Genomic DNA, 22,954 nt, shown 5'->3' on the forward strand with positions numbered 1-22,954 from the left:
TATATGAAATATTTTTATATAAATATATGTATATAAAGGGGAGTTTATTAAATATTAACTTACATGATCACAAGGTCCAGCAATAGGCTGGGATGTTGCCACTACTGGGGATGGGGAAGCTGTTTCTTCTGGCAAAAAAGTCTCATCAGAGTTTACAAGCTCAGTGCCCTCAGCTTCATCAGGGTCCTCCCACACATCCCCATTCCAAGTTCCAGAGTCCCATTGTTTTTCAGTCAGTGCCCTCATTTTAACAGGAGACACCTGGCAAGACTGTGCATGTACCTTAACTTGCAGGTCAGCCACTCACATGTTAAGAGCTTGTGTCTGTTTTTCCACACTTTCAACTCTTTCAACAGCCATCACTGTTCCTCCCCAGCCTCTCAGCAGCAGCAGCCATGGTGGCAAGAAGCCTGCTCACATGTGCCCTGGGAAGGGTGCCTCCACCCACCCCAAAATCCATGACAGAAACTCCAGCCTCAGCCCAAGTCTCTCCACCACACCCAGACATTACATATTGTCAGAGGCTGCTTTTGCCCTAGGAAAGCAGAGTTGAATAGCTACAGTAAAGCCCTTTAGTCCCTCAAAGCTTACCACCCTTACTATCTGGACCTTTACTGAAAGTATCGTTAATTCCCAGCCTAGATAAGCAGCGTGGACCTTCAAGCAAGGCAGATTCAGGTTCGAATCTAGCCCATTATGGGAGATGTGACTTAACCCCTCAAGGCCTCGGCTTGCTTGGTTCCCTGGTCACTGCGACTGGTGGATTCCAGGCCCGCCTCTGCCACTCTTCTCCCTGTTGCAGCTCCACCCTCGCTCAGACCGCCCTCTGCAGCCTGTGTCCTTGCAAAAGCTCCTCCAGGCTGGGTCCCCACACCCTGTGCACTCCCTAGCTACAGCCAGAGTCATCTCTCTCATGTACAGCTTTGACTGTCTCACTGTCTGCTTTCAAACCTTCCCAGAGAAACCTCTGATCTCTAAAGGCATTCAGTCCCCCAGACGTGCTGTGCCATCTCTCCTGGGCCTTTGAACACGCGGCCCCCTCCACCTCAGCTGCTGGCCCCTCCCTGCCCCTTGTTCTCTGTGCTGTAACTCTCCTGTCCACTCTTCAAGTCTCTGCCTGGATGCTCCTGGTCAGGAGGGCCCTCCTCGGCCCAGGCACTGCCTGGGGGAGCCCTGCTGCGCACCCCCACAGTGCTCTGGGCACATCTCCAGCACACAGCCCACCCTGAGCTGGAATTGCCCGATGACCTGCCCGTGGCCCGCTCTAGACTATGCACCACATGAGGACAAGTGGCTGATGCCATCGCAGACACACAGATCCTCCCTCATGAGCCAGTGCTTCTCACGGTACCTAGTGGAGAAGTGTTCAAAGAAAATTTATCAGATGGATGTTGCCTCTTGGCTAACAAGGGCTGCCTGTCTCCTTCCCCTGACTCTAGGACAAGGCCAGAGATGCTAAGGCCATAGCTAGGAAAGTCAGGCTCTGGAATGAGACCATCTAGACTTGAACTCCAGCCTTGCTTCTTGTTGGAGCATGCTGTTTAACTTTTCATCTTATGAAACAGAAATAATGGGAGTGGCCTCCAATGATCCGCTGTGTGGATCACACGGGGAAATATGAAACCTGGGCCTCCTCTCCTGCTTGGGGTTAGAGCAGCAAGGAGACCCAGGCTGGCCAGGACAGAGACTGGTGGTACTTGCCCTCGTTGAGTTCTCGGGACCAGCCATGGTGGCTCATGCCTGTAATCCCAGCACTTTGGGAGGCTGAGGTGGGAGGATAGCTTGAGCTCGGGATTTGAGACCAGCCTGAGCAAAGTAGCAAGACCTCATCTCTGGAAAGAAAAAAAAAAAAGAAACAATTAGATGGGTATGCTGATGCGTGACTTTAGTTCCAGCTACTTGGGAGGCTGAGGTGGGAGGATCACCTGAGCCCAGAAGGTGGAGGCTGCAGTGAGCTGTGATCATGCCACTGCACTCCAGTCTGGGAGACAGAGCGAGACCCCATCTCAGGAAAAAAAAAAAAAAGAAAAATTATTTGAAAACATTCTCCCGCAAGGAGAAAAAGAATGGATGCTTCGCGGTCAAGGCCTAATAGCCAGCCGGACTGGGTTCGTGTGAGGCCATAAAACCCCATCCGCAGCTTCTGCGATGGTGTACAGGGGAGCGGAGTGCCTGGTGTTGGCGTCGGGCTCGCTTTCCTGAGTTGGTCTGCTTGTCCTGCAGCTCTTTGCTGTCCTGGCCTGTTTCTCCCACCCCCGTTTGCTCCTGGGTCTTGTAAACAGTGTTCCTTTGGCCTTCCCCTCGAGGACCAGAGATCACCTGGTTTCTGGCACAGGCGCTCCTGGCCTTCGGATGTGGGAGGACTGTAAGAATCTCAGGGAGACCCCCACCGGCTGCCTGCAGTGGTCTCTGCTTTGTCATAGACGACAGGCGCTTGCCACACGCAGGCAGAGGCAGGACTTAAAGGTTACTCTCATTTCTCAGGTGAGAAAAGGCAAAGTGCGAATGGTTTCAGAGGGTCCTCCAGGAACGCTCAGCTGATTGGTGGGACCAGGACGCACAGGCCTGACCACTGCATCTAAGGCAGCGAGGCCCTGTGGAATCAAATCAGCACTGAGACAGAGGGCTTCAGGACGTGGGCCCTGAGGGCGTGAAGCCAGCCTGTGCCCTCCTTCCCGCCTCACTTGCCCCGCAGGGCCTCTCATGTCATATCTCCTGCCTCTGCGGAAACGTCCTGTAGCTCCTGTTACCGTTACCTGCAGGGTGTCACAGAAGCGCCACCTTCTGCTAGCGGCCCAAACCCATCACACACACCCCTCACTTGCCCCTCACAGGGTTCCCGGAGTGGCCGCAGCCTGCTGCCAGTTCCCATGGCACTCCTGACAGCCCTGGGGTTAAAGGATGGAGACAAGGTTGCAAGGGTGTTGGCTGGAACACCTGAGCCAGGTGCCTTGAATTCTGTCCCCAGGCTGTTTGCATTTGACATACCAGCTCACAGTCACTATCTCCGGATCATGGCCTCTGCTCTTGTCCCAGCCCTCCCGTACTTCCTTCCTCTGCCTCAGAGCAGGATCTGCAAACAACTCAGGGGCCAAGTCTAGCCCATGACGTGTTCTTGTAAATAAAGTTTTATTGGAACACTGCCACACCCATGCATGTTGTTGGAGGCTGCTTTTGCCATAGAAGGTGGAGTTGAATCGTTGCAACAAAGCCCTTTCATCCCTCAAAGCTTAACATCCTTACTATCTGGGCCTTTACCTAAAGTTGTGCAACTCCCACCTTAGAGAAGCAGCCTGGATCTTAGAGTTAGGCGGATCCAAGTTTAGATCCAGCTCATTCTGAGGTCTGTGACTTAACCCCTTGAAGCCTCAGTTTTTTGTTTTTGTTGTTGTTGTTGTTGTTTTGTTTTGTTTTGTTTTGCCAGAGTCTTGCTCTGTTGCCCAGGCTGGAGTGCAGTGGCACGATCTTGGCTCACGGCAACCTCTGCCTCCCTGGTTCCCGCCATTCTCCTGCCTCAGCCTCCAGAGTAGCTGAAATTACAGGCATGCACTGCCACGCCCGGCTAATTTTTGTGTTTTAACTAGTGATGGGGTTCCACCATGTTGGCCGGGCTGGTCTCGAACTCCTGAGTTCAGGTGATCCACCCTCCTCAGCCTCCCAAAGTGCTGGGATTACAGGTGTGAGCCAGCGTACCGGCCCTCAGTTTTCTAAAAGGAGAATAAAATCTTTCTCCAACAGGTTGAATTTTGCGAGTACAAACTGCATATAATGCAACTGATGAGTTAGGGGCTGTGGTTGTGCTGCCGTCATGATCTGTGAGGACCCGGATCTTCCTGTGAGGGGGCCTCCCTCTACGGGCCAGGGAGCAAACACAATCTGCAAGCCGCAGAGCCGGTTGGCTGGAGTGGCTCTTACCTTTGTTTATCATAACAGTGGGAGATGATGGCTATTGAGCTGATAAGAAGGTGGACGCACTATTCCCTGGTGATGGGAAGCAAAAATCATTACTGGACAAAAATCAAATGCCAGAGTTGTCTAGTAGTATTGAGGGTTCAGAGCTAACCTTTAAAATGGAAATATCTCTAGGACAAATATGTTTGTTATCATGAGTCTGAAGCTCTCTGGCCTCAACTTCCTTTTCCTATGGAAACAACTGCTTTTTAAAACACCATCTTTAAAGTCACTCAGTTTGTTAGGATTGCAGCTGCCATGTCAGAGCAGAGCAGACTAAGGCCATCCCCCGGGGCTGTGGAAGGAGAGTGTTCCGTGCCCCAGCCGCCACACCTGTGCTGCTCTCAGCCCCTCACCTGGAGTGCCCTGCCTTTCTCTCCCCATATCCCTGTGCTTAGTTGGAACTTAGAGCACACAGCAACTCCTCCTCGTCTGTGTTCTTGAGGCATCTGTACTCAGAACCATTCAAATTAACCCATGCACAGTTCTAGAATTCTGTCATCTGCATTGACTCACCTGCCAATAAAAACCCCATCTCCACTAAAAATACAAAAACTAGCCAGGTGTGGTGGCAGGCGCCTGTAATCCCAGCTACTCAGGAGGCTGAGGCAGGAGAATAGCTTGCACCCGGGAGGCGGAGGTTGCAGTGAGCTGAGACTGTGCCATTGCACTCCAGCCTCTGTGACAGAGCAAGACTCCATCCCCCCGCCCCACAAAATAAGGCCAGAAGCATCTCTTAGATTTCCTCTGCGTACCTGTAGTGCCCCACCCTGAGCCGGGTCTGGCTGTGTGTAAAGACATGCGGACCCTGACCATGGGTTATCACCTGCACACCCACACCATGAAATCCAACATTCATGGCAAGGGCTGCACCAAACTCCAGCCAGTCTTGGAGCCCTCAGTATGTGCAGAGGCTGGGCTGAGGCTGGCACCTTCCTAGAAGAGCTGGAGCTACAGCTGGGATGTGTCAGTCATCTGTTACCACATAACAAATGATCCCAGCATAGCAACCTAAAATAACACACATCTCCTACCTTGGTTTCTGCGGGCCAGAAATCTGGGCACAACTTCGGTAGGTCCTCTGCCTCAGGGTCTTCTGGCACAGTGTCAACCAGGCCTGTGGTCTTGTCTGAAAGTTCAACCGGGGAAGGATGCATTTCCAGGCTCACGCATGCAGTTGCTAGTGGGATTCCATTCTTTGTGGACTGTAGGACTTGAGTTCCTTGCTATGAAAGGCCTCTCCATGGGGCCTCTCACAACATGGCAGCTGGCTTCATTAGCATGGGCTGGCCAGAGTGCAGGAGTGGGTGAGCAGGGGAGAAGGCACAGGCTCTTATTTCTGAGCCACAGCAGTGGCACATTCTACTCCTTAGAAGCAAGCCACGTATTCAGCCCACATTCAAGGGAAGGAGATTCCCAAGGGCGTGAGTACCAGGAGGTGCATCTGCAGACAGCTGCAGTGAGCTGCAAACAGCTTGGGCCAAATCCAGCCCATTACTTGTTCTTGTAAACAAAGTTTTATTGGAACAGTGCCATACTCATGCATTACAGATTGTTGGAGGCTGCTTTTGCCATAGGAAGGCAGAGTTGAATCATTGCAATAAAGCCCTTATGTCCCTCAGCTCATGTAGGGACTTGAAGCTCCTGGTGGGCACGGCAGATAGCTACTCAGCTGGCTGGGGTGCACCGGGCACCATGTCCTTTGTTCCTGGGGCTCTGCGCTTGCCCAGACACAGGGTTCTGCGTTTCCTGGGTTGCCCCCTGGCTTCCTTGCACTTCTGCCTTGAGTCATTGCTCTCTGTCTCCAACTCTCACTTGTCCCCACCTGAGTAGAAGCAGGGTAATCCCTTTAAACCTCCTGCTTCATCGAGCAGGGCTCCCGAGCTGCAGAATCACCCAGACCCAGAGCCTGTCTCCAGGTCCCCCTGCTCAGGGGAGCAGATTGCCGGCAAGATTTGCTGAGAAGGTAAATTAGATCAGAGAATTCTGTTTCCCGTAGTTCCACAGGAAATCAGAAAGAGAATCTCACCAGGAAAATGTTGATGTCATTAAAGCAAACTGAGGAATATACAATTTTTTAAAAATCATATAAAGAAACAATTATTTCATTATATTAAAACATTAACATTGATTCTCAGATTATCCATTAAAACCTGGCTTTACCCAAACAGTCAATCAATGGGCCACAGAAACTAAAAGTAGAAATCTAGCATGGTCTATCCTGGTCCAATACTGCTCTAGCCACAGCAGGTGCCTGGGGTGGCACAGGGCGGCTTCAGTGACAGGAGGCACCTGGCATGGCATAGGGTGGCTCTAGTGACAGCAGACACCCAGCATGGCACAGAGTAGCTTTGGCAGCAGCAGACGCCCAGCATGGCACAGAGTAGCTTTGGCAACAGCAGACGCCCAGCATGGCACAGGGTGGTTCTGGCAACAGTAGACGCCCAGCATGGCACAGGGTGGCTCTAGCAGTAGGATGACCACCCGTCTGATATGAACGTAACACCGTGTTAAGTGAACGCCACACCCCGTGCTCCCACCCGTCTACTCTTTCTCCTTCCATCTCTACAGTCAGCAGTGCCCTTGCTCCCTGACCCACTGTCATGTCTCAAATCTTCCCTGTTGTTTAAGGATCAGCCAGATGTTCTGCTTTCCAGGAAATACCCACACCCCCAGTTGGGCATGCTCTCTGGGCCCCTGACCCTGTCCTCACCCTCCGCCCGGCACCGTGATGATTGTGATGCATGTGTCCTTCTCTGGTGAAACTTGTCTTTCACATCTGGTGCCCACCTATCCCTCAGCCCCAGGCCTAGACCCTGATTCATATTCAGGAAGATTTTGGCAGCATTAGGCTGAGATAACAAACAACCTCCAAGCCTCAAGGGCTGGTCCTGCCAGTGGTGCTGGTCCCTCCCGCTGCCGCCCTCCGAGTGCCGGCATCGGCTCTTCTGCTACCTGCCGTTTTCGTCCCAAGACTTTGGCTGGGGGAGAAGCCCCTGTGTGACTGCCAGCCTCAGGGCTGCTGGAAGAGAAGGTTGCAGGCCATGTGACTCTCCAGAAAGTGAATCATTTGGTCATGTGGGGCGAGAGGGGAACAAATGCAGTCCTCCCTCAGTTGGAGCGACCACCAGTCACGGGGCCATGTCACTGTCCCCAGATCAGATGGATGCCCTTCCACCTGGTGGCCGGTGAAATGTTTTGAATGAGTTGGCGCAGGCTGAATGAATGAGCATCCTTCTCCCTGCAGAGTTAATTCCTACAGCTCTGAAAACTTTCCCTCACTCTCTGAGGCCTCCATTGCTCCACCAAGTGCCATGTAGAACCGTTTGTTTTTTCTCCTGAGGTTTGTGCCACACCAGTGCCTGTCCAGCTGCCTTACCTTTGGCAGAGGTTCCTAAACCCTGAGGTGAGGGGGCTGCAGCCCAGGCCTGCCGTGCAGGGCTCAGGTTCGCGCCTTGGGTCTGGTGGGACATGGAGTTAGAACCATGAGCTGCTGGTGCTCACCACCCACCAGCAAATTAAGACTAAGTCAGGGCAGCCACTGTGTCCCAGCGGCTGCTTTTGTTCCAGCTGAAGCTCACTGGCCACTTAGGGACAGCGAGCCCAGGGAGGCTGGGTGAGGCGACAGAACGCTGTCCTTGCTGCTGCTTGGGGCTTGGCTGTAGCCTCCAGCCCACCCCTTCCCACAGAGACAGGAGACCCCGGGAGAACCATGCCATAGCCCGGCTCAGCCCCCAGCACCCAACCAGGCAAGGCCATCCAAGCAATCAGCCAGAATTCCAGAACATTTCAGAAATGTCAGGAATTCCACGATGGCTGTCAGGTGAGGGGCCCTCTAGAAGTCCTGAAAGCTTATCTCTCATTGCCTCAGCAAGATCCCTCTCCAAGGCTGCAGAGGCCCCCTGGCAAGGGTACAGGACCCATCACAGCAAGGACCCGAGTCACTCAGCTCCATGATGGCCTCATGGCCTGAGCATGAGACCCCAGAGAAACCCCCAGCTTTGCACCTTACCCTTTAAATGCTGGTTGCAGGCCATCTACATCAGCAGATGCCGGCAACTGCCAGTCTAAAATGCTTTTTAAAAATTTCCTGTATTTTTTTTTAAAGCTTCCAAGCTGGTATGTATGTCATCCTTACACTGCAAACACTAAGGTGGGAAAATAAAAAGCGAATGACAATCAGATGCTCCGTGGCTCCCAGACCGCACACGCTTTGCCAAGAATGAGAGTTGCATCGGGGCTTGTCAATAGCAGGGCCTTCCTGAAAGTCAGGTTCTCCTGTCAGGGTGGAGACCCAGCGGCTTTCAGGAGCCAAAAAATAAGTCTCCAAACCAACGTGCTTTGCTCAGTGTTGACATATGTTTCTCTCTTCCCTGCTGGTGTCAACAAAAAATGCTTTGTTGCCTGCAGTAATTTTACGGTCCAGAAGCGCCTTGGTGCAGCATTGCTGGTGCGCACAGCAGTGCGGCTCAGCTGCCTGAGACAGGGCCAGGGGCCTTTGCCCAGTTCGTGTTCACCCCAGAGAAAGGGGCATGCAGGCCCCTGATTTCTGGGGGTTCACCTGGAGCTCACAGATTCCACCGGTTCCTGCAGGCAGATATCCAAGTCCAGAGCTGTCCTGGGCGTGCTGAGTTTGGCCATCTTTGGAAAGAAACCTTGGGGGTGTCATGGGGAGGTGGGGGGGCGATGTCTCACCGACTACCAGGTAATGGCCGCGCTCAATTTTGCCTTTCACATTTTAATTGTACAACAGTAATTTTGCAATGGAGTTGCCGATGGCAAACATGCAGAAGACATTAACTTTATTTATGTTTTGGATTATTAATGTGGCTGTTAAAATTCCTCCAGTTAGTTTTGATTGAATTGTTTTTTTGTGTGATTCTGTTGTTTAATGGAGCGGTAAATAAGAATTTCTGATAATGAGGCTGAGCGTCTGTCACAACAACCTGGTGTGAGCTATTAACATTTCCATTAACGGCAGGGTGGGCAGTGATAATATGGAAACCACACAGTTAGAACAAAATAAATAGTTGGTGTCAGGCTGCGTGGGTGTTAATTACTATTTTATTCTGCACTGGGGGGAGAGAGCAGAAAGTGGGGAGGGGGTGATGGGGAAGGGGCGAGTCCTGAGGTCAGTCTCTCCCAAGAAGGCCTCTCCAGAGAGCCGGGTGCTGGACCGTCTCCCTCGGACACGACTGTTTTATCGTCTCCATCAATGGTCCGTAAAAAGACTTGGTCAAAAGGCTACACTCCTGGGCCGCAGCCCCAGCCCCGGCTGCAGGCGGAGGGGAGTGCTCGGCTGGCCTCTGCAGGAGCCGGGCCCCCGGCACAGCTGCCCTGGAGCTCCCCAGGGCCCAGCTCATGGACAGCTGGGAGAGCCCCAGTGGGAGGAGGGAGTAGCGGAGAATAGGCTGTCAAGAGGAAGTGCGCAGCATGGAATTCAAAGGTGGTGTGAAGCTGGCACGGGGCAGACAGGACGGAGACGTTCTGGAATGTAGGCATGTGCTCCCAATTCCCTATGACTGTGTGGTGAGGTGCAGAGGTGCAGCCACGCCTCTAATGGCAGTGTGGTGAGGTGCGGAGGCGTGGCCACACCTCTAATGGCGGTGTGCAGAGGTGCGGCCACACCATCCTCATGTGTCCTTTGGTTTGCATGCACCATGTAGCCCTGCAGACACAGACAATACGCCAGTGAGCTCCTCCCCAGGGGGAGCAAGGGGACTGGAGATGAAGACTGGATCCTCAGAATTTGAAGCCAGAGCTAGCCTCAGAGAGCAAGGTGCAGCCATGTTCTCAGACATTGGGTCTCCCTGTCCCTCTTGTAGGGACAACTCTGTGTGTCTGGACGAGCTTCATCTAGATGGGGTCTTCATAGCCAGGGATGCCTGAACCTGTCATGGCAACACAGCTATCTTTTCTCTAATCTCAATCAGGAATATCAGTGACAAAAACCACAACAGTCAGGAGTCCTGTGACTCCCTCGCCGACAGAGCCACGGTGACCCTGTCACGTCCCAGGCATTGCTGGGACCTCAAGTTAACATCCTCACCCACCAATGCTTTGATCTCACAGCAGCCATCAGACCAGCCCCTAAGCCTGGTCAGGTATTAACCAAGAAGCACGTGGATTACGATCCCGTACCTTTGGTTTCAAATACTCTGCTAACTGTATCTCGGTATAATCATTTTTCTGTGCAATTCTATCTATTTTATTGTATGCATTTAAGAACATCGTATGGGAAGAAGGATTTGCGGTCTTTCCTGGCAGAAAAGGGCTGAGCGCTCTTGGGAGGGACACAGAGCCATGGATCCCAGGACATAACTGTCCAAGGCCTCCCAAGCCAGGGTGGTGGCCCAGGGCAGAATCTCTCACGTGGTTCCCAGCGGAATTAGGGCATGCGTGAGCCCCGTGGGCGTGTGGGGGAGGGTCCGGGCCGGCTCTGAATAAACATCTCAGCTTCTCTCCATGTTGCTCTTTCCTCAGCCCCGGCCATGGCTCCGCAGAACGTGCAGGTGACCCCGCTCACGGCCAGCCAGCTGGAGGTCACGTGGGACCCACCGCCCCCGGAGAGCCAGAATGGGAACATCCAAGGCTACAAGGCAAGGCTCTCTCGTGCGGCTGCCTCCCCCCGGCTCACTGGCGCACGCCTGGTTCACGTGGTCCCGCCCACTGCGTTGCCAGCAGCAGACCCCGCAGGCGCTCCACCTGGAGAGCTGGGGCCCAAGCATCGGAGCTTGGCTGAACCTGGCCTCTTAGCTGTGGTCACAGCTGATTGTGGGTGGAAGGCATCATGGGGGCGGGGGCAGGGGTAGGCTCACTGTGCGGCTGGCTGTGCCCACCACAAAACAACCCAGGTTGGGGGCCCTTGTTCATCCAGCAGCTTCTCCCCACTCGGGGCGCATGGCGTGGCTGGGGAGCCCTTCTATTTCCTGGGCACATTCTGGAGCCCCCAGTACACTAGCTGACAATAAAAGAACACGGGGCGCCTGGAAGAGACCAGGTTCCCCATCCCAGACATGTCCTTGGGTCACAGTTGGACACTGAGCGAGTCCCTTGATTTGGTCGGTCCAGGGTGGGGCCCGCCAGTCGCATTCCTCACAAGGTCCCAGATGTGAGGTCCCTGGGAACTCTGCTTTGAGAACCGCCACACTAACACGTGGGAAGCCCATAATCACTGGAGTGTCTAGAGATGGGGAGAAAGAAAGGCAGCAGGCTGTACCAAGAGAGCTTCAAATGAGGAATCGTTATGTGGGGCTGGATTATCCAGGGGGCAGGAAGCGCCTAGTGGCATCCCATCCCTGAGGCCTGGCCTTCTTGGAGAGTGCAGGGCCCGTAGGCATCCCGGGTCTGTGCCATGAAAACGCCCCCATCCTTCTCCGGAATAAATTCCCCTGCCTGTTCTGCCAGGGCCCAAGTCGATCAGTCATCAGATTCTGGGGGCTAGCCTCCCCTAATGACTATGGGACCAATTAAATGTCCATTTAAAGATGATTTTTGCAGGTGTGTTATGAAAATTAATACCTTCCTCCATGGCAGGGCTGTTTCAGTGATGAATGAGCTAATGGAGAACCCCATGAGCTTGGAGGCATGGCGCTATTTATGTATGTCCAAAATATGTTTTCTAATTTCCTTTATGATAAAGACATTGAACTTGGATATTGATCTCAAGTCAGCAAAGCCTGGGCAAGCAGAAGATCTTAGACAGTCAGTTCAGTGAGTAGAAGCCCGCTGCATCCTGCAGGTGGAAATGAGTGATGCTCGTCTGCCAGGGCCTGCCCAGCAGGAGCGAGGCAGGCAGGTGTGCAAGGCAGGCGTGCCAGCTCCGGGGCGCTCCAGGCTGCCGCCCCGAAGCCTCCGTGCTGCCTTTTCACATGGGCAAGCGGCTCTAACAGCCTGGCCCTGGTTTAGACCCACAGAGCCAAGGTCGGTCTTCTGATTGGTGGTGTCTTTAGGCAGCCTAGCTGGCACTGGCCGGAGGCAGCGGTGGTTTCCGGCCAGCTGTCTAGGGAAGCAATTCTGGCAACCTCTTTAAACCTGTGTGTTTGGGCATCAAGTTCAACTACAAGCACATAAAAGCTAGACAAGAGGAAATGGCACCCCAGAGGAATGAGGCCTTCCCAGCAGCCCTGAGCCCAACATGGTTCTCCTGCCTGTTATTTTTGATTGCTTTAATCTCCAAAGTATGTTGCCATATTGAGGAAAACTTAGATGTCGGCTCTGAACAAAATGTGGGAACACGTCGTAGGAGTTGGGGGCTTTGTTCTCTCCATAGCTCAGAGCATGGGGTGGACACGGGATGGCTTCCCTTCTCTCCAGAAGATGGGGGACAGGGAGAGGCCAAAAATCAAAACACCGACAGAGCTAGGTCTGCAAGGAAGGGCACGCCATCGGCAGCCGAAAGGAAGCTTCCCTTCCATCCTCAGACCTCATCTTCAGCAGCGCTTTGTTTCATGAGGCAGTGCTCATACCCTAGATGAGCATCAGGAAGATGCTAAACATCATCTCCCAAACAGTATTAGCAGCCAGGGGTCCCCGTCAGTGCACAGTAGCCTCAGCTTCTCCCTGACTCCTCCGCGAGGGAGCCTGTCCACCTTCCCACCCAGGCACAGCTCGCCCCAGAACTCAGCTCACCCCCTCACTCTGACCTTACACTCAGTGGCCTCCCTTCCTGGAAGGCTTCCCCAGGGGCCACCCCAACGTCTTGCTCTTCCTAACAGATTTACTACTGGGAGGCAGACAGCCAGAACGACACGGAGAAAATGAAGGTCCTGTTCCTCCCCGAGCCCGTGGTGAGGCTGAAGAACCTGACCAGCCATACCGAGTACCTGGTCAGCATATCAGCCTTCAACGCCGCCGGAGATGGGCCCAGGAGTGACCCCCGGCAGGGGCGCACCCACCAGGCCGGTAGGAGGAAGGCGGGTTTCCTTTGGGCAGGCCTCCTTGGACACGTGTTTTGAGAGCGCCAGCTCAGGTCCCCTCACACAGTGGTTCCTGGCCCACCTAGGCAGAAAGCAACACCTTTTGTGTAGCTGGGAGTTTCTGGGTGGGCAGGACTGGGTTTGGCTCATTTGTTCTCCCTGTGCCTGGCCTCAGACTGGTTACACAGTGGCACTAAATAAATGTTAGGTGGGTTGGAGCAATGCATGTTTTTTTCCAGAGCCCTGGAGATTCAGAGGGGAGGAAGGGCTTTGAGTCTGCAGTGAGGTCCTCGTTCATAACTGACAGCATCCATTCCAGTTCCTCCAGGGAATGGAACTTCTCATCAGGGTTGCCTGATAACGTGTCCAGATCCCTGGGGTGGGGGATCTCCTTGGGCAGCAAAGCCAGGCCACAGCGACGAGTGTTCCCCTGGCTCTCAGGGCCACAGACCACCCCTGGAGACTGGCCACATCGACGGGCATTCCCCTGCGTCTCAGGGCCACAGACCACCCCTGGAGACTGCTCACTATGTGCATGCCGCAGGGTAGTCCCGAGGGCTCGGACAGGCGCCGCGCTGCTCTGGCCTCATCTCCACGCACAGGGCGCAGCACCTGTTCTCAGCAGACCCCTCTTCCAGCACATCTCAGTTTCCTAGCAGGCTGAAGGATGCTTTGAAGCTGCTTGGCCTTGGGCTCTAGGGAGCTCTCCAAGGCCCTCTGTAGAATTCTGGAAGTCTGAGAGACCAGGAGAGTGAGGTCTGGGAGTCATGGGCAGAGACGTAGGGCTCAGGGTCTTCCGACATCCCGTGGGCTCAGCCGACCCACAGACAAAGGACTCCAGGAATCAGGGCCCCTCGGCATCATACTCCCACGTGCTGACCACAACCAGGTTGCAAGGACCACTTCATTTGGCTTCATCCAGTGCCCGCATCTGAGCTGGAAGGAGGCGGGCAGACCTGTGGGCAGAGATGGGGGCAGGGCCACGTTGAGCACTGCCGGCCTGGCTGGTCATAACCACAGGATCCAGAGACTGGAGGGAGGGCAGAGAGGGAGCAGGGTGGGTGCCACTTCACAGGCACTTCTGAGCAGCGAGGGGCGCTGGGGCGAGGAGAGTAGGTCCCCATCTAGGCTGTCTGGTAGGGGCAGCCCTGGTACATGCCCACCTTACATGGCGCCCAGGCAGAGGGGGAGCTGCCAGCAGGCTCCACATCACCCTGGCCACACACCTGACCTTCTTTTTTTCTTTCTTTCTCTCTCTCTCTCTCTCTCTTTCTTTGTTGAAACAGAGTCTCACTCTGTCACCCAGGCTGGAGTGCAGTGGTGCGATCTTGGCTCACTGCAAGCTCCGCCTCCCGGGTTCACGCCATTCTCCTGCCTCAGCCTCCCAAGTATCTGGGACTACAGGCACCCACCACCACACCCGGCTAATTTTTTGTATCTTTGGTAGAGACGGGGTTTCACCGTGTTAGCCAGGATGGTCTCGATCTCCTGACCTCGTGATCCTCCCACCTCGGCCTCCCAAAGTGCTGGGATTCCAGGCGGGAGCCGCCATGCCCGGCCACACCTGACCTTCTGTAGCGCGAGGTGTTTCCACCAGCCCCCTCCCTCCTCCAGATCCAGGGGGACACTCAGACCTGGGAGAGTCTCATGGGCGATTTCAGGTGCAGGAGCAGGGGGCGTCCTCCAAAACCCCCAGGCCTCTGAGGGAGAGGAGAGGAGGGGTCAAGAGAAGCCTCATCCCTCACAGAGCTCCGTCTCTCCCGCAAAGAGTAGGACTAGAGCCTCTGGAATCCTCCAGCAGTTGCTAGAAATTGAAGCTGTCTGCGTTTCATTTTCTGTTTCCACCTATTCTTCATTTTTATGCCTCTGCCGTTTTGTCTCTCAAGCCCCTTTGTGTTTAAACACTGTCATTTTCTCTGTGCTTCTCGGGAGGGTCTGCGTTTCTGATTGATCCTCGGAAGTTCTGAGGTGATCAATAAATCTTTTCATTTTGTGGCATTTAGGCTTTTACTGAGTTGAAAATAACATCTAATAATATTTTTTATTCTATACGGAGGCACAGACATGTATGTATATGATCTATAAAGGAGCCTCCGTAAAAGTCACTTTGTGTTCTATTCTCCCAGCCCCTGGGGTCCCCAGCTTTCTGGCGTTCTCAGAAATAACCTCCACGACGCTCAACGTCTCCTGGGGCGAGCCTGCAGCAGCCAATGGCATCCTGCAGGGCTATCGGGTGGTGTACGAGCCCTTGGCCCCTGTGCAAGGTAAGACCTGGGGTTGGGGAGATGGGACCGTGGGCCACGCCAGCACCCAGCCCTCCACAGTTTACACACTGAGCCGCGCCTGACCACCTCTGCGTGCCAGGAGCCTTCTGGCGCCGGAAGTGGGGGATTTTGGAATCTGAGCTGGAAGGGGCCAGAGCTGAGTCCGTGGAGAGCAGGGACTCACCAGCAGAGACCTGTGAGGAAAAGCTGAGCCAAGACCAGACCTCTGTGCTCTGAGACCAGAATGGCACTCTCCCGATGGAGCCGTGTCATGTACGCTCTTGACCCTGTCTCTGTCACACCCAAGACATTCCTCTCCTGTTCCTCCCGGGATGTTTGTCCTGTGGTCGCTGACTGAGACCACCCAAGGTTCCGCTTGAAGCCACGCCCCACAACACGGGCCTTTGGCTACCCTCAGCATCCTAGGAGGGATGCTGACATCCCCGTGTCTTAGACAGTGTCCTGGGGCTCCCCTCGCTCATTCGTCCCCTCAGCGGACATCTATGAAGCTCCCGTTCTAGATGCTGGAAAAGCCAAGACCTGCTCCAGATGCTGGAATCGAAGGACCTGGGAAAGCCAGGATCTTGACTGGCTTGTTTATCAGGACCCTGGCTTTCCTGCGTCCAGGGCAGAGGTAACACACAGGTAATTAAACCAGCAAACAACAGCCTGAGCATGATCAATGCTCTGAAGGAAAGAGAGGAGGGTTAACACGAGAGGCTTAGGGAAGAGACCGGAGTGACAAGGGGCCAGACACACAAGAATCCCAGGGAAGATCTTCCAACGGGAGGATCCGCCAATCCAGGGGCCCACGGTGGGCAGAGCTCGGGTGGTGCCAGTGGCTGGAGCTTGGTGAGTGGGTTGCAGACACTGCAGGCCACAGCACGTGGGGCTATGGCGTATCCCACCGGAGAGTGAAGCAGGAGGACCGGACCTCCCCAAGACAGGGATCCCTCAGGCCGAATCCCCCGTCTCAGTGCCACGAGGGAAAGAAGCTATCGATCATCTCCACACTTCGTAAATCAGCCAGAAACAGCCTCCAGAGAAGAGCAGGGAAGGTGTTTCCAACACAGAAGAGTTTGAGAGAGGCAATGGCAGGGGCTTGACAATGAGTGACAGGTGACAACGGAAGGTGGAATGCAGGTGGCTCAGAGGAGAATGGGTGGCAGAGATTCTGTAGACCAGGGAGTGAGGAGGCCGGCCGGGGCTGTAGCATCATCCTACAGGAGAGCGGCGAGAAGGGGAACGGTGCAGGGGCAGGGGAGGAGGGATCAGATCAGGGGCGTGTGTTGAAGGTGGAGCTGGTGGGATATTGGCTGTGAAGCGGAGGAATGGGGATTGCGGGCAGGTGGCTCTGCCCTGCTGTGCACATGGCCGTTGCTCTGTACCTGCTGGGTCAGTGCGCACCCTGGTATTATTCCAGTGCCTTCTGTGTCCCTCTCTCCTGCCATCTAGACACCAATGTGTCCACCAAAGATTCTGGTCTGGGAGGCGCTTCTTTCTCACCACACTGGGGTGAACTACAAGTCCATCTGTCTCTGCCTTACGGCCCAGGGGCAAGTTTCCCCCTGTAATATACACAGACAGACTGTAAAAATTATAGATTATTTAATGTCTGCGAGGAAAAAATACAAGCAGCACATCAAAGAATATCGGCGCTCCGTTTAAAGCAGTGATAAAAGTTTCCTTTTAAAATAAGCACATTTAGATGAAACAGGGAGTTGATTTGATGAAGAAAATTTAAGCACTAGATTTTTATTTCACCGAATCTCAGATGCCGTTCCCTGTAAGATTCATCGTTATTTTATGAAGTGCTCAGAAAGAAAAAATGCTCCCAATAAACTAGGGCCCAGTACTTTTGTATCATCAATTCTGAGCTGCATCCCAAATCAGAGACGTGAAAATCCGAGGAAAGAAGAAAGAAAGAAAGGAAGGAAGGGAGGGAGGGAGGGAGGGAGGAAGGGAGGGAGGGAGGAAGGAAGGAAGGAAGGAAGGAAAGAGAAAGAAAGAAGGAAAGAAGGAAGGAAGGAAGGAAAGAAGGAAAGAAAGAAAGAAGAAAGAAGGAAGGAAGGAAGGAAGGAAGGAAGAAAGAAAGAAAAAATCACGCCTTAGACAATCCATGGACTCTGGTAAATAACAGTACAGGAAGGAAAGAAAGAAAGAAGAAAGAAGGAAGGAAGGAAGGAAGGAAGAAAGAAAGAAAAAATCACACCTTAGACAATCCATGGACTCTGGTAAATAACAGTACAGGAAGGAAAGAAAGAAAGAAGAAAGAAGGAAGGAAGGAAGGAAGGAAGGAAGAAAGAAAAAAAATCACGCCTTAGACAATCCATGGACTCTGGTAAATAACAGTACAGGTGAGATGTGGGCGTGGTTTTTGAACCGGCAGAGAGGGGCACGGGAGGGACATGGATTTAGTGTGGTAGCTTCAAGGGCGACCAGGATCTGTCGTGACCTTCCGAGAAACCCAGCTCCTGCCTGGGAGCCAGGGGGCCTGGACGAGACTGCCTTCGAGGTCCCACAGCAGAGGCCCAGAAGCAGGCATGCCCATTGCTCTCACTTGTCGTGCAGGGAGAAACAGAATTTTGGAGATACACACAGGTTCCATGAGCCTGTGTTACAAATGCCTTTTCAAGGGTCATAACCAACGAGAACCATTCAAATTAGAAATGATAGTGAAAGCATCACAGTTCTGATTAACCTATGAGTCCTTCCTAATCAAAGACAGCTCAGGTTTTCCCACTCTTCTTCAAATAAGTAACTGGTTCTGCTCCCTAGTCTTCTGTGTTAATGGTTTGCAGAATCTCTCTGGAAACTCCATGGTGTGTGCCTCTGGGCTTCTCTCCTGGGCTGCTACTCTTAGTCTTGTGAGAAAGTACTTCATGGACCGGGCGTGGTGGCTCACACCTGTAATCCCAGCACTTTGGGAGGCCGAGGTGGGCAGATCACGAGGTCAAGAGATCGAGACCATCCCCACCAACATGGTGAAGCCTTGTCTCTACTAAAAATACAAAAACTGGCCGGGTGCAGTGGCTCACGCCTGTAATCCCAGCACTTTGGGAGGCCGAGGCGAGTGGATCACGAGGTCAGGAGTTCCAGACCAGCCTGACCAAGATGGTGAAACCGCGTCTCTACTAAAAATACAAAAAATTAGGCGGACATGGTGGGTGGCATGCACCTATAATCCCAGCTACTCCAGAGGCCGAGGCAAAGAATTGCTTAATCTTGGGAGGTGGAGGTTGCAGTGAACCGAGATCGCACCACTGCACTCCAGCCTGGGCAACAGAGCGAGACTCCAGCTCAAAAAAAAAAAAAAAAAAGAAAAAGGAAAAAGAAAAATAAAAATTAGCTGGGCATGGTGGCATGCGCCTGTAGTCCCAGTTACTCGGGAGGCTGAGGCAGAAGAATGGCTTGAACCCAGGAGGTGGAGGCTGCAGTGAGCTGAGATCGCGCCACTGCACTCCAGCCTGGTGACAGAGTGAGATTCTGTCTCAAAAAAAAAAAAAGTATTTCATTCCAGGCAAGGCCATTCCATGGGTCATTACCCAGTCGGAAGTACCGCACAGGGGCCTCGATGCGTTGGTTCCCCTCCTCTCACAGGGGCCTCGATGTTTTGTGTCCCCTCCTCACAGGGGCGTCAATGTGTTAGTTCCCTTCCTCTCACAGGGGCCTTGCTGTCTTGGGTCCCCTCCTCTCACTGGGGCCTCAATATATTGTGTCCCTTCCTCTCACAGGGGCCTCGATGTATTGTGTCCCCTCCTCTCACAGGGGCCTCGATGTATTGTGTCCCCTCCTCACAGGGGCCTCAATGTGTTGATTCCCCTCCTCTCACAGGGGCCTCGATGCGTTGGTTCCCCTCCTCTCACAGGAGCCTCGATGCGTTGGTTCCCCTCCTCTCACAGGGGCCTCAATGTATTGTGTCCCCTCCTCACAGGGGCGTCAATGTGTTGGTTCCCTTCCTCTCACAGGGGCCTTGATGTCTTGGGTCCCCTCCTCTCACTGGGGCCTCAATATATTGTGTCCCCTCCTCTCACAGGGGCCTCGATGTATTGTGTCCCCTCCTCTCACAGGGGCCTCGATGTATTGTGTCCCCTCCTCACAGGGGCCTCAATGTGTTGGTTCCCCTCCTCTCACAGGGGCCTCCATGCGTTGGGTCTCTTCTCTCACAGGGGCCTCGATGCGTTGGTTCCCCTCCTCTCACAGGGGCCTCGATGCGTTGGTTCCCCTCCTCTCACAGGGGCCTCGATGTCTTGGGTTCCCTCCTCTCACAGGGGCCTCGATGTGTTGGGTGCCCCTCTCTCTGTACTTTCACTGCCCTAGAATTGCTTCTCGGCTCCTACCAAACCTTCCTCCCAGCCCAGTCTCCCAGAGACAAGACCTGACACACCTGGCTTCCCTTACGTTTCCAATGTTGCCGTTTCTTGTTCGTTTCATGACAGTGTTTGCCTCACTGGGAAACTGAAAGCATTCGGAAGATTTTTAGACGTCCCGCTCACACAGGCATTCTGTGTTCTCGCTATACCCAGGCACCCCCCGGGTATAATCACAGCGACATGTGATGTTGGTTGAGCTCCCATCAGGCACTGTGCTAAGTACTTAATATCCGCTATCTCCAGATCCTCAAACAGCTCTACATTGTGGCTGCAGCTTTTCTTCTCCTCCTGCAGACAAAGAGATTGGGCTCCGAGCCACAGAGACATTTGCCCAAAGCCTGCGTTTCGAAAATGATGAAGAGGGTTGGGATTTGAACCCAGGTGTTCTGAGTCCAGAGCCAAGGCCTAAACTGCTCCATGGTGGGTTAGAAAGCGTCTGGAGCACTTGTGTGTCTGAAAGTAAACGTGAAGGTGAACTTCAGAGATGGGGCATGAGGAGGAGTCACTAAAGCATTTTATATTCTAGACAGATCATTGGCTGTACGGCCGAGTATGGGGCCTGTCACGCCCCTGGATGACAACAGGTGGAGTCACTTTAGTCACACCCATTTTCACCTCTTTTCACAAATAACAAGACCGTCCGTCACCAGCCTTGTCTCTTTTGTCTGTTGCGAAGGGCTGATTCCTTCAGCCTGGATTTTCCTGGCTTTGTAACCAATGCAATGTGCTCAGAGATTAGAGTGAGAGGGGATCAGCGCTGTCCTGCTTCGGGGCTCCCTCCTTGGCTCTGCAGGATGAGGGGCGGCCAGGATCTCAGCAGAAACAGCTTCATCAGACCTCCCCGGGTGTCAGGAAGAACAAGCCGTGCAGACCCCCCACGTTTGGGCTTGTTGGGGGCTTGGGCACGTTCCAGACTTCTGATTCCTTCACATCAGTCAAGCGGCGGATCCAGGTATGGGCTGCCCAGTGGTGCTGGTGACATGAGGCGTCCAGCCCCCACCCAACGGCCCTGTACAGCTGTCTCTAGACAAGACACCTGGCTCTGACTAAGCCATGGGGCCCCCACCGTGGTCTTTCCTGCCCCAACACCATCAGGCTGCAGGCACCATCAGCCGTGGTCTGACTCCAGCCGGGATGAGCCTAAGTGTGGCTGTAGGTTCCAGACCCCTCCTGGCTTCTCCCTCGGGCAGGACTCAGCAACCCTGTCCCCCTCGGCGCCACCCAGGTGGACCTCATGGCTGCCTGGGGAAGGCCCTGCTCACCATGAACGCCAGCAGAACCTCGGGACCCTGGCACTCGCCTGCCTCCCCCGATGGTATTGGCCAGAACCCTGGCTCACCAAGACAGTAATCCCAGGCCTGTCCAGCGAGCCACATCCCACAGCCACACACGCCAAAAGAAGAATGTGGACCAAGAGAGGATGGCAGATCAGACTCACTGAGTTGGCCTCTCTCTCATCTGGGGGCCGGAGGAGTGGCCTCTGATGAAGATTCCCAATTGGTGGGTGATGAAGGTAGAGGGGGCAGAGGTGGAGGGGCCCATTGCTCGCTTCTCCTGAGTCCGGGCCTGTGGGCGGAGTCCCCCCACACCGACTCTGCACCGGGCTATGGGACTGGCTTTAGCCAGCGGGACAACAGCTGTCATGAGGCAAGCGGATTCAAAAGCGTCTGCACCTGGGAGGCACCCTGGTCCTCCTGCTGCCCTTGGAACCCAGCCACCATGTGAACACGCCTGGGCTGGCCTCTGGGGTGACAGCCACCCATGGCCCAGCATGAGAGAGGGGCCACCTGGGCCAGCCAACCCCCAGTGAGACTCACTGTGTGACCGCAGACACACGCTGAGTCCAGTGCTGGCCAGTCCGGTCAAAGGACTGCCCCGTGGGACCGGGAGCTGGTTTGGTGGTGGTGGTTTTGAGCCACTCGGTTCTGGAGTGGTTTGGTGCATGAGAGGTACAGCGAGTGAGGAGTCCATGCTGATCACGGAGCACCTGTTGTGCGTTCTTAGACAACAGTCAGAGTTGGGGTCCTGACTCTCGGCTGGGCACTCCCACTCATCCTCCCTACGCCCCACTCCTCACCGTGGTCCTATGAGGTAAGCGCCGCCAACCTCAGACCAGAGGAAGAAACTGAGGACTCCGCAGGGACCACATGCCCTGTCCAGCCTCACACAGGGAGCAAGCAGTGGGCTTCAGACTCACTCCCATCCCCGTTCCTGCATTCTCTCTTCCTCCCAGCTGACTCTGCAGATTTCACAGTCAGCCTTGGCAGGACGGTGGTTCAGGAAGCACTCATCCTGGCGGCTGCTCTGCCTGCAGGCGTTTGTGAGCTCCTTGGCCTGCTGGGGCTGGAGAAGGGAGGAAGTGAACTCTCTGTTGAATGTGGGAGGAAGCCGGGATAGCCTGAAAAGGGCCACAACGCCACACGATGAGGTGTGGCCAAGGGCAGGGTGGTTGAACAGAAAGCAATAACTAGGAAAAAGCAGAGCAGCTTCGTGCACCCCGTGGAGGTCACACTGTGCAGCCCCCACTGCCCTGCACCTCCACACCCGGACCGGCCTCGTCCCACGGCTGCTGCTCCCGCTCTCACCCGGAGGGGCGGCACTCCTGTCTGCTCCTCCCGGAGGTCCCCAGGAGACAGCTGTGCCTGCATGGGGGACTCTGACAAATCCGGACCCTCACCCCTTCACTGTTGCATCAGGATTCCCCACGGGGAAGCACAAAAGCAGTAACTGGACGTCCCTATGACTTCCAATATTTTACATGCTCCTGGAGTCTGTGCGTGTCCCAGAGAAACGGTTGCAAACGCAGTGAAACATCAGGCGTCCTTGATCTGGGCTGGAATTATATTCACTTGCTGTGGTCGTGGTGGTTCTCTCATAAAGACTGCCGCGAAATGATCCATATGTTTATATTTGTGTGTGTGTGTGTGTGTGAATTGCTACCTACTTGAAGTATATTGTGAGGACAAAATATTTTAAAATGTGGTAAAGATAGTTACAAAGTAAACAGTGATCTCACCTGGTAGGGGCTCTGTGGGGTTGTCTGACCTCTTTCCATGCCTCCTCTCCCAGAACCAGGGCTGTGCCTGGGGCAGACATCTGCAAACTCCTGGCCGGGCACTGACCGGTCAGCCCAAGGGAAGTAGAGGGCACAGCATTTACCCAGTAGTAGCAGCTCCTCTAGTCAGTCCACTGGGAACACAGTCATGGCTCATCCTGTGTGCTGGGCAGAGCCCAGGGCCGTCCCCGTCACCTAGGGAACACTCCTGGAACCCCTGAGGCATCACATTGTCCAGAGCACCAGGCCACCTGGAGCACCACACCACCCAGAGCGTCACACCACCTGGAGCATCACACCACCCACAACATCACACCACCTGGAGCACCAGGCCACCCAGAGTGTCACACCACCTGGAGCATCACGCCACCTGGAGCATCACGCCACCCACAA

At 54.2% G+C, this 22,954-nt stretch overlaps 1 protein-coding gene across 1 annotated transcript in view; it reads left to right on the forward strand.

Moving 5' to 3' along the window:
* SDK1 (sidekick cell adhesion molecule 1) overlaps window positions 1–22,954 on the forward strand; it is a gene marked incomplete at its 3' end in the record, with an annotated part of 662,329 nt that overhangs the window by 591,635 nt on the left and 47,740 nt on the right. The window contains exons 39-41 of the mRNA XM_011957004.1: window positions 10,435–10,550; window positions 12,669–12,855; window positions 14,996–15,133. Coding sequence (XP_011812394.1) covers window positions 10,435–10,550; window positions 12,669–12,855; window positions 14,996–15,133 — 441 coding nt within the window. The remainder of the gene's footprint in view (window positions 1–10,434; window positions 10,551–12,668; window positions 12,856–14,995; window positions 15,134–22,954) is intronic.

The sequence above is a fragment of the Colobus angolensis genome, unplaced genomic scaffold (assembly GCF_000951035.1).
Source record: "Colobus angolensis palliatus isolate OR3802 unplaced genomic scaffold, Cang.pa_1.0 Scaffold43, whole genome shotgun sequence".
Taxonomy (NCBI): Eukaryota; Metazoa; Chordata; class Mammalia; order Primates; family Cercopithecidae; genus Colobus; species Colobus angolensis.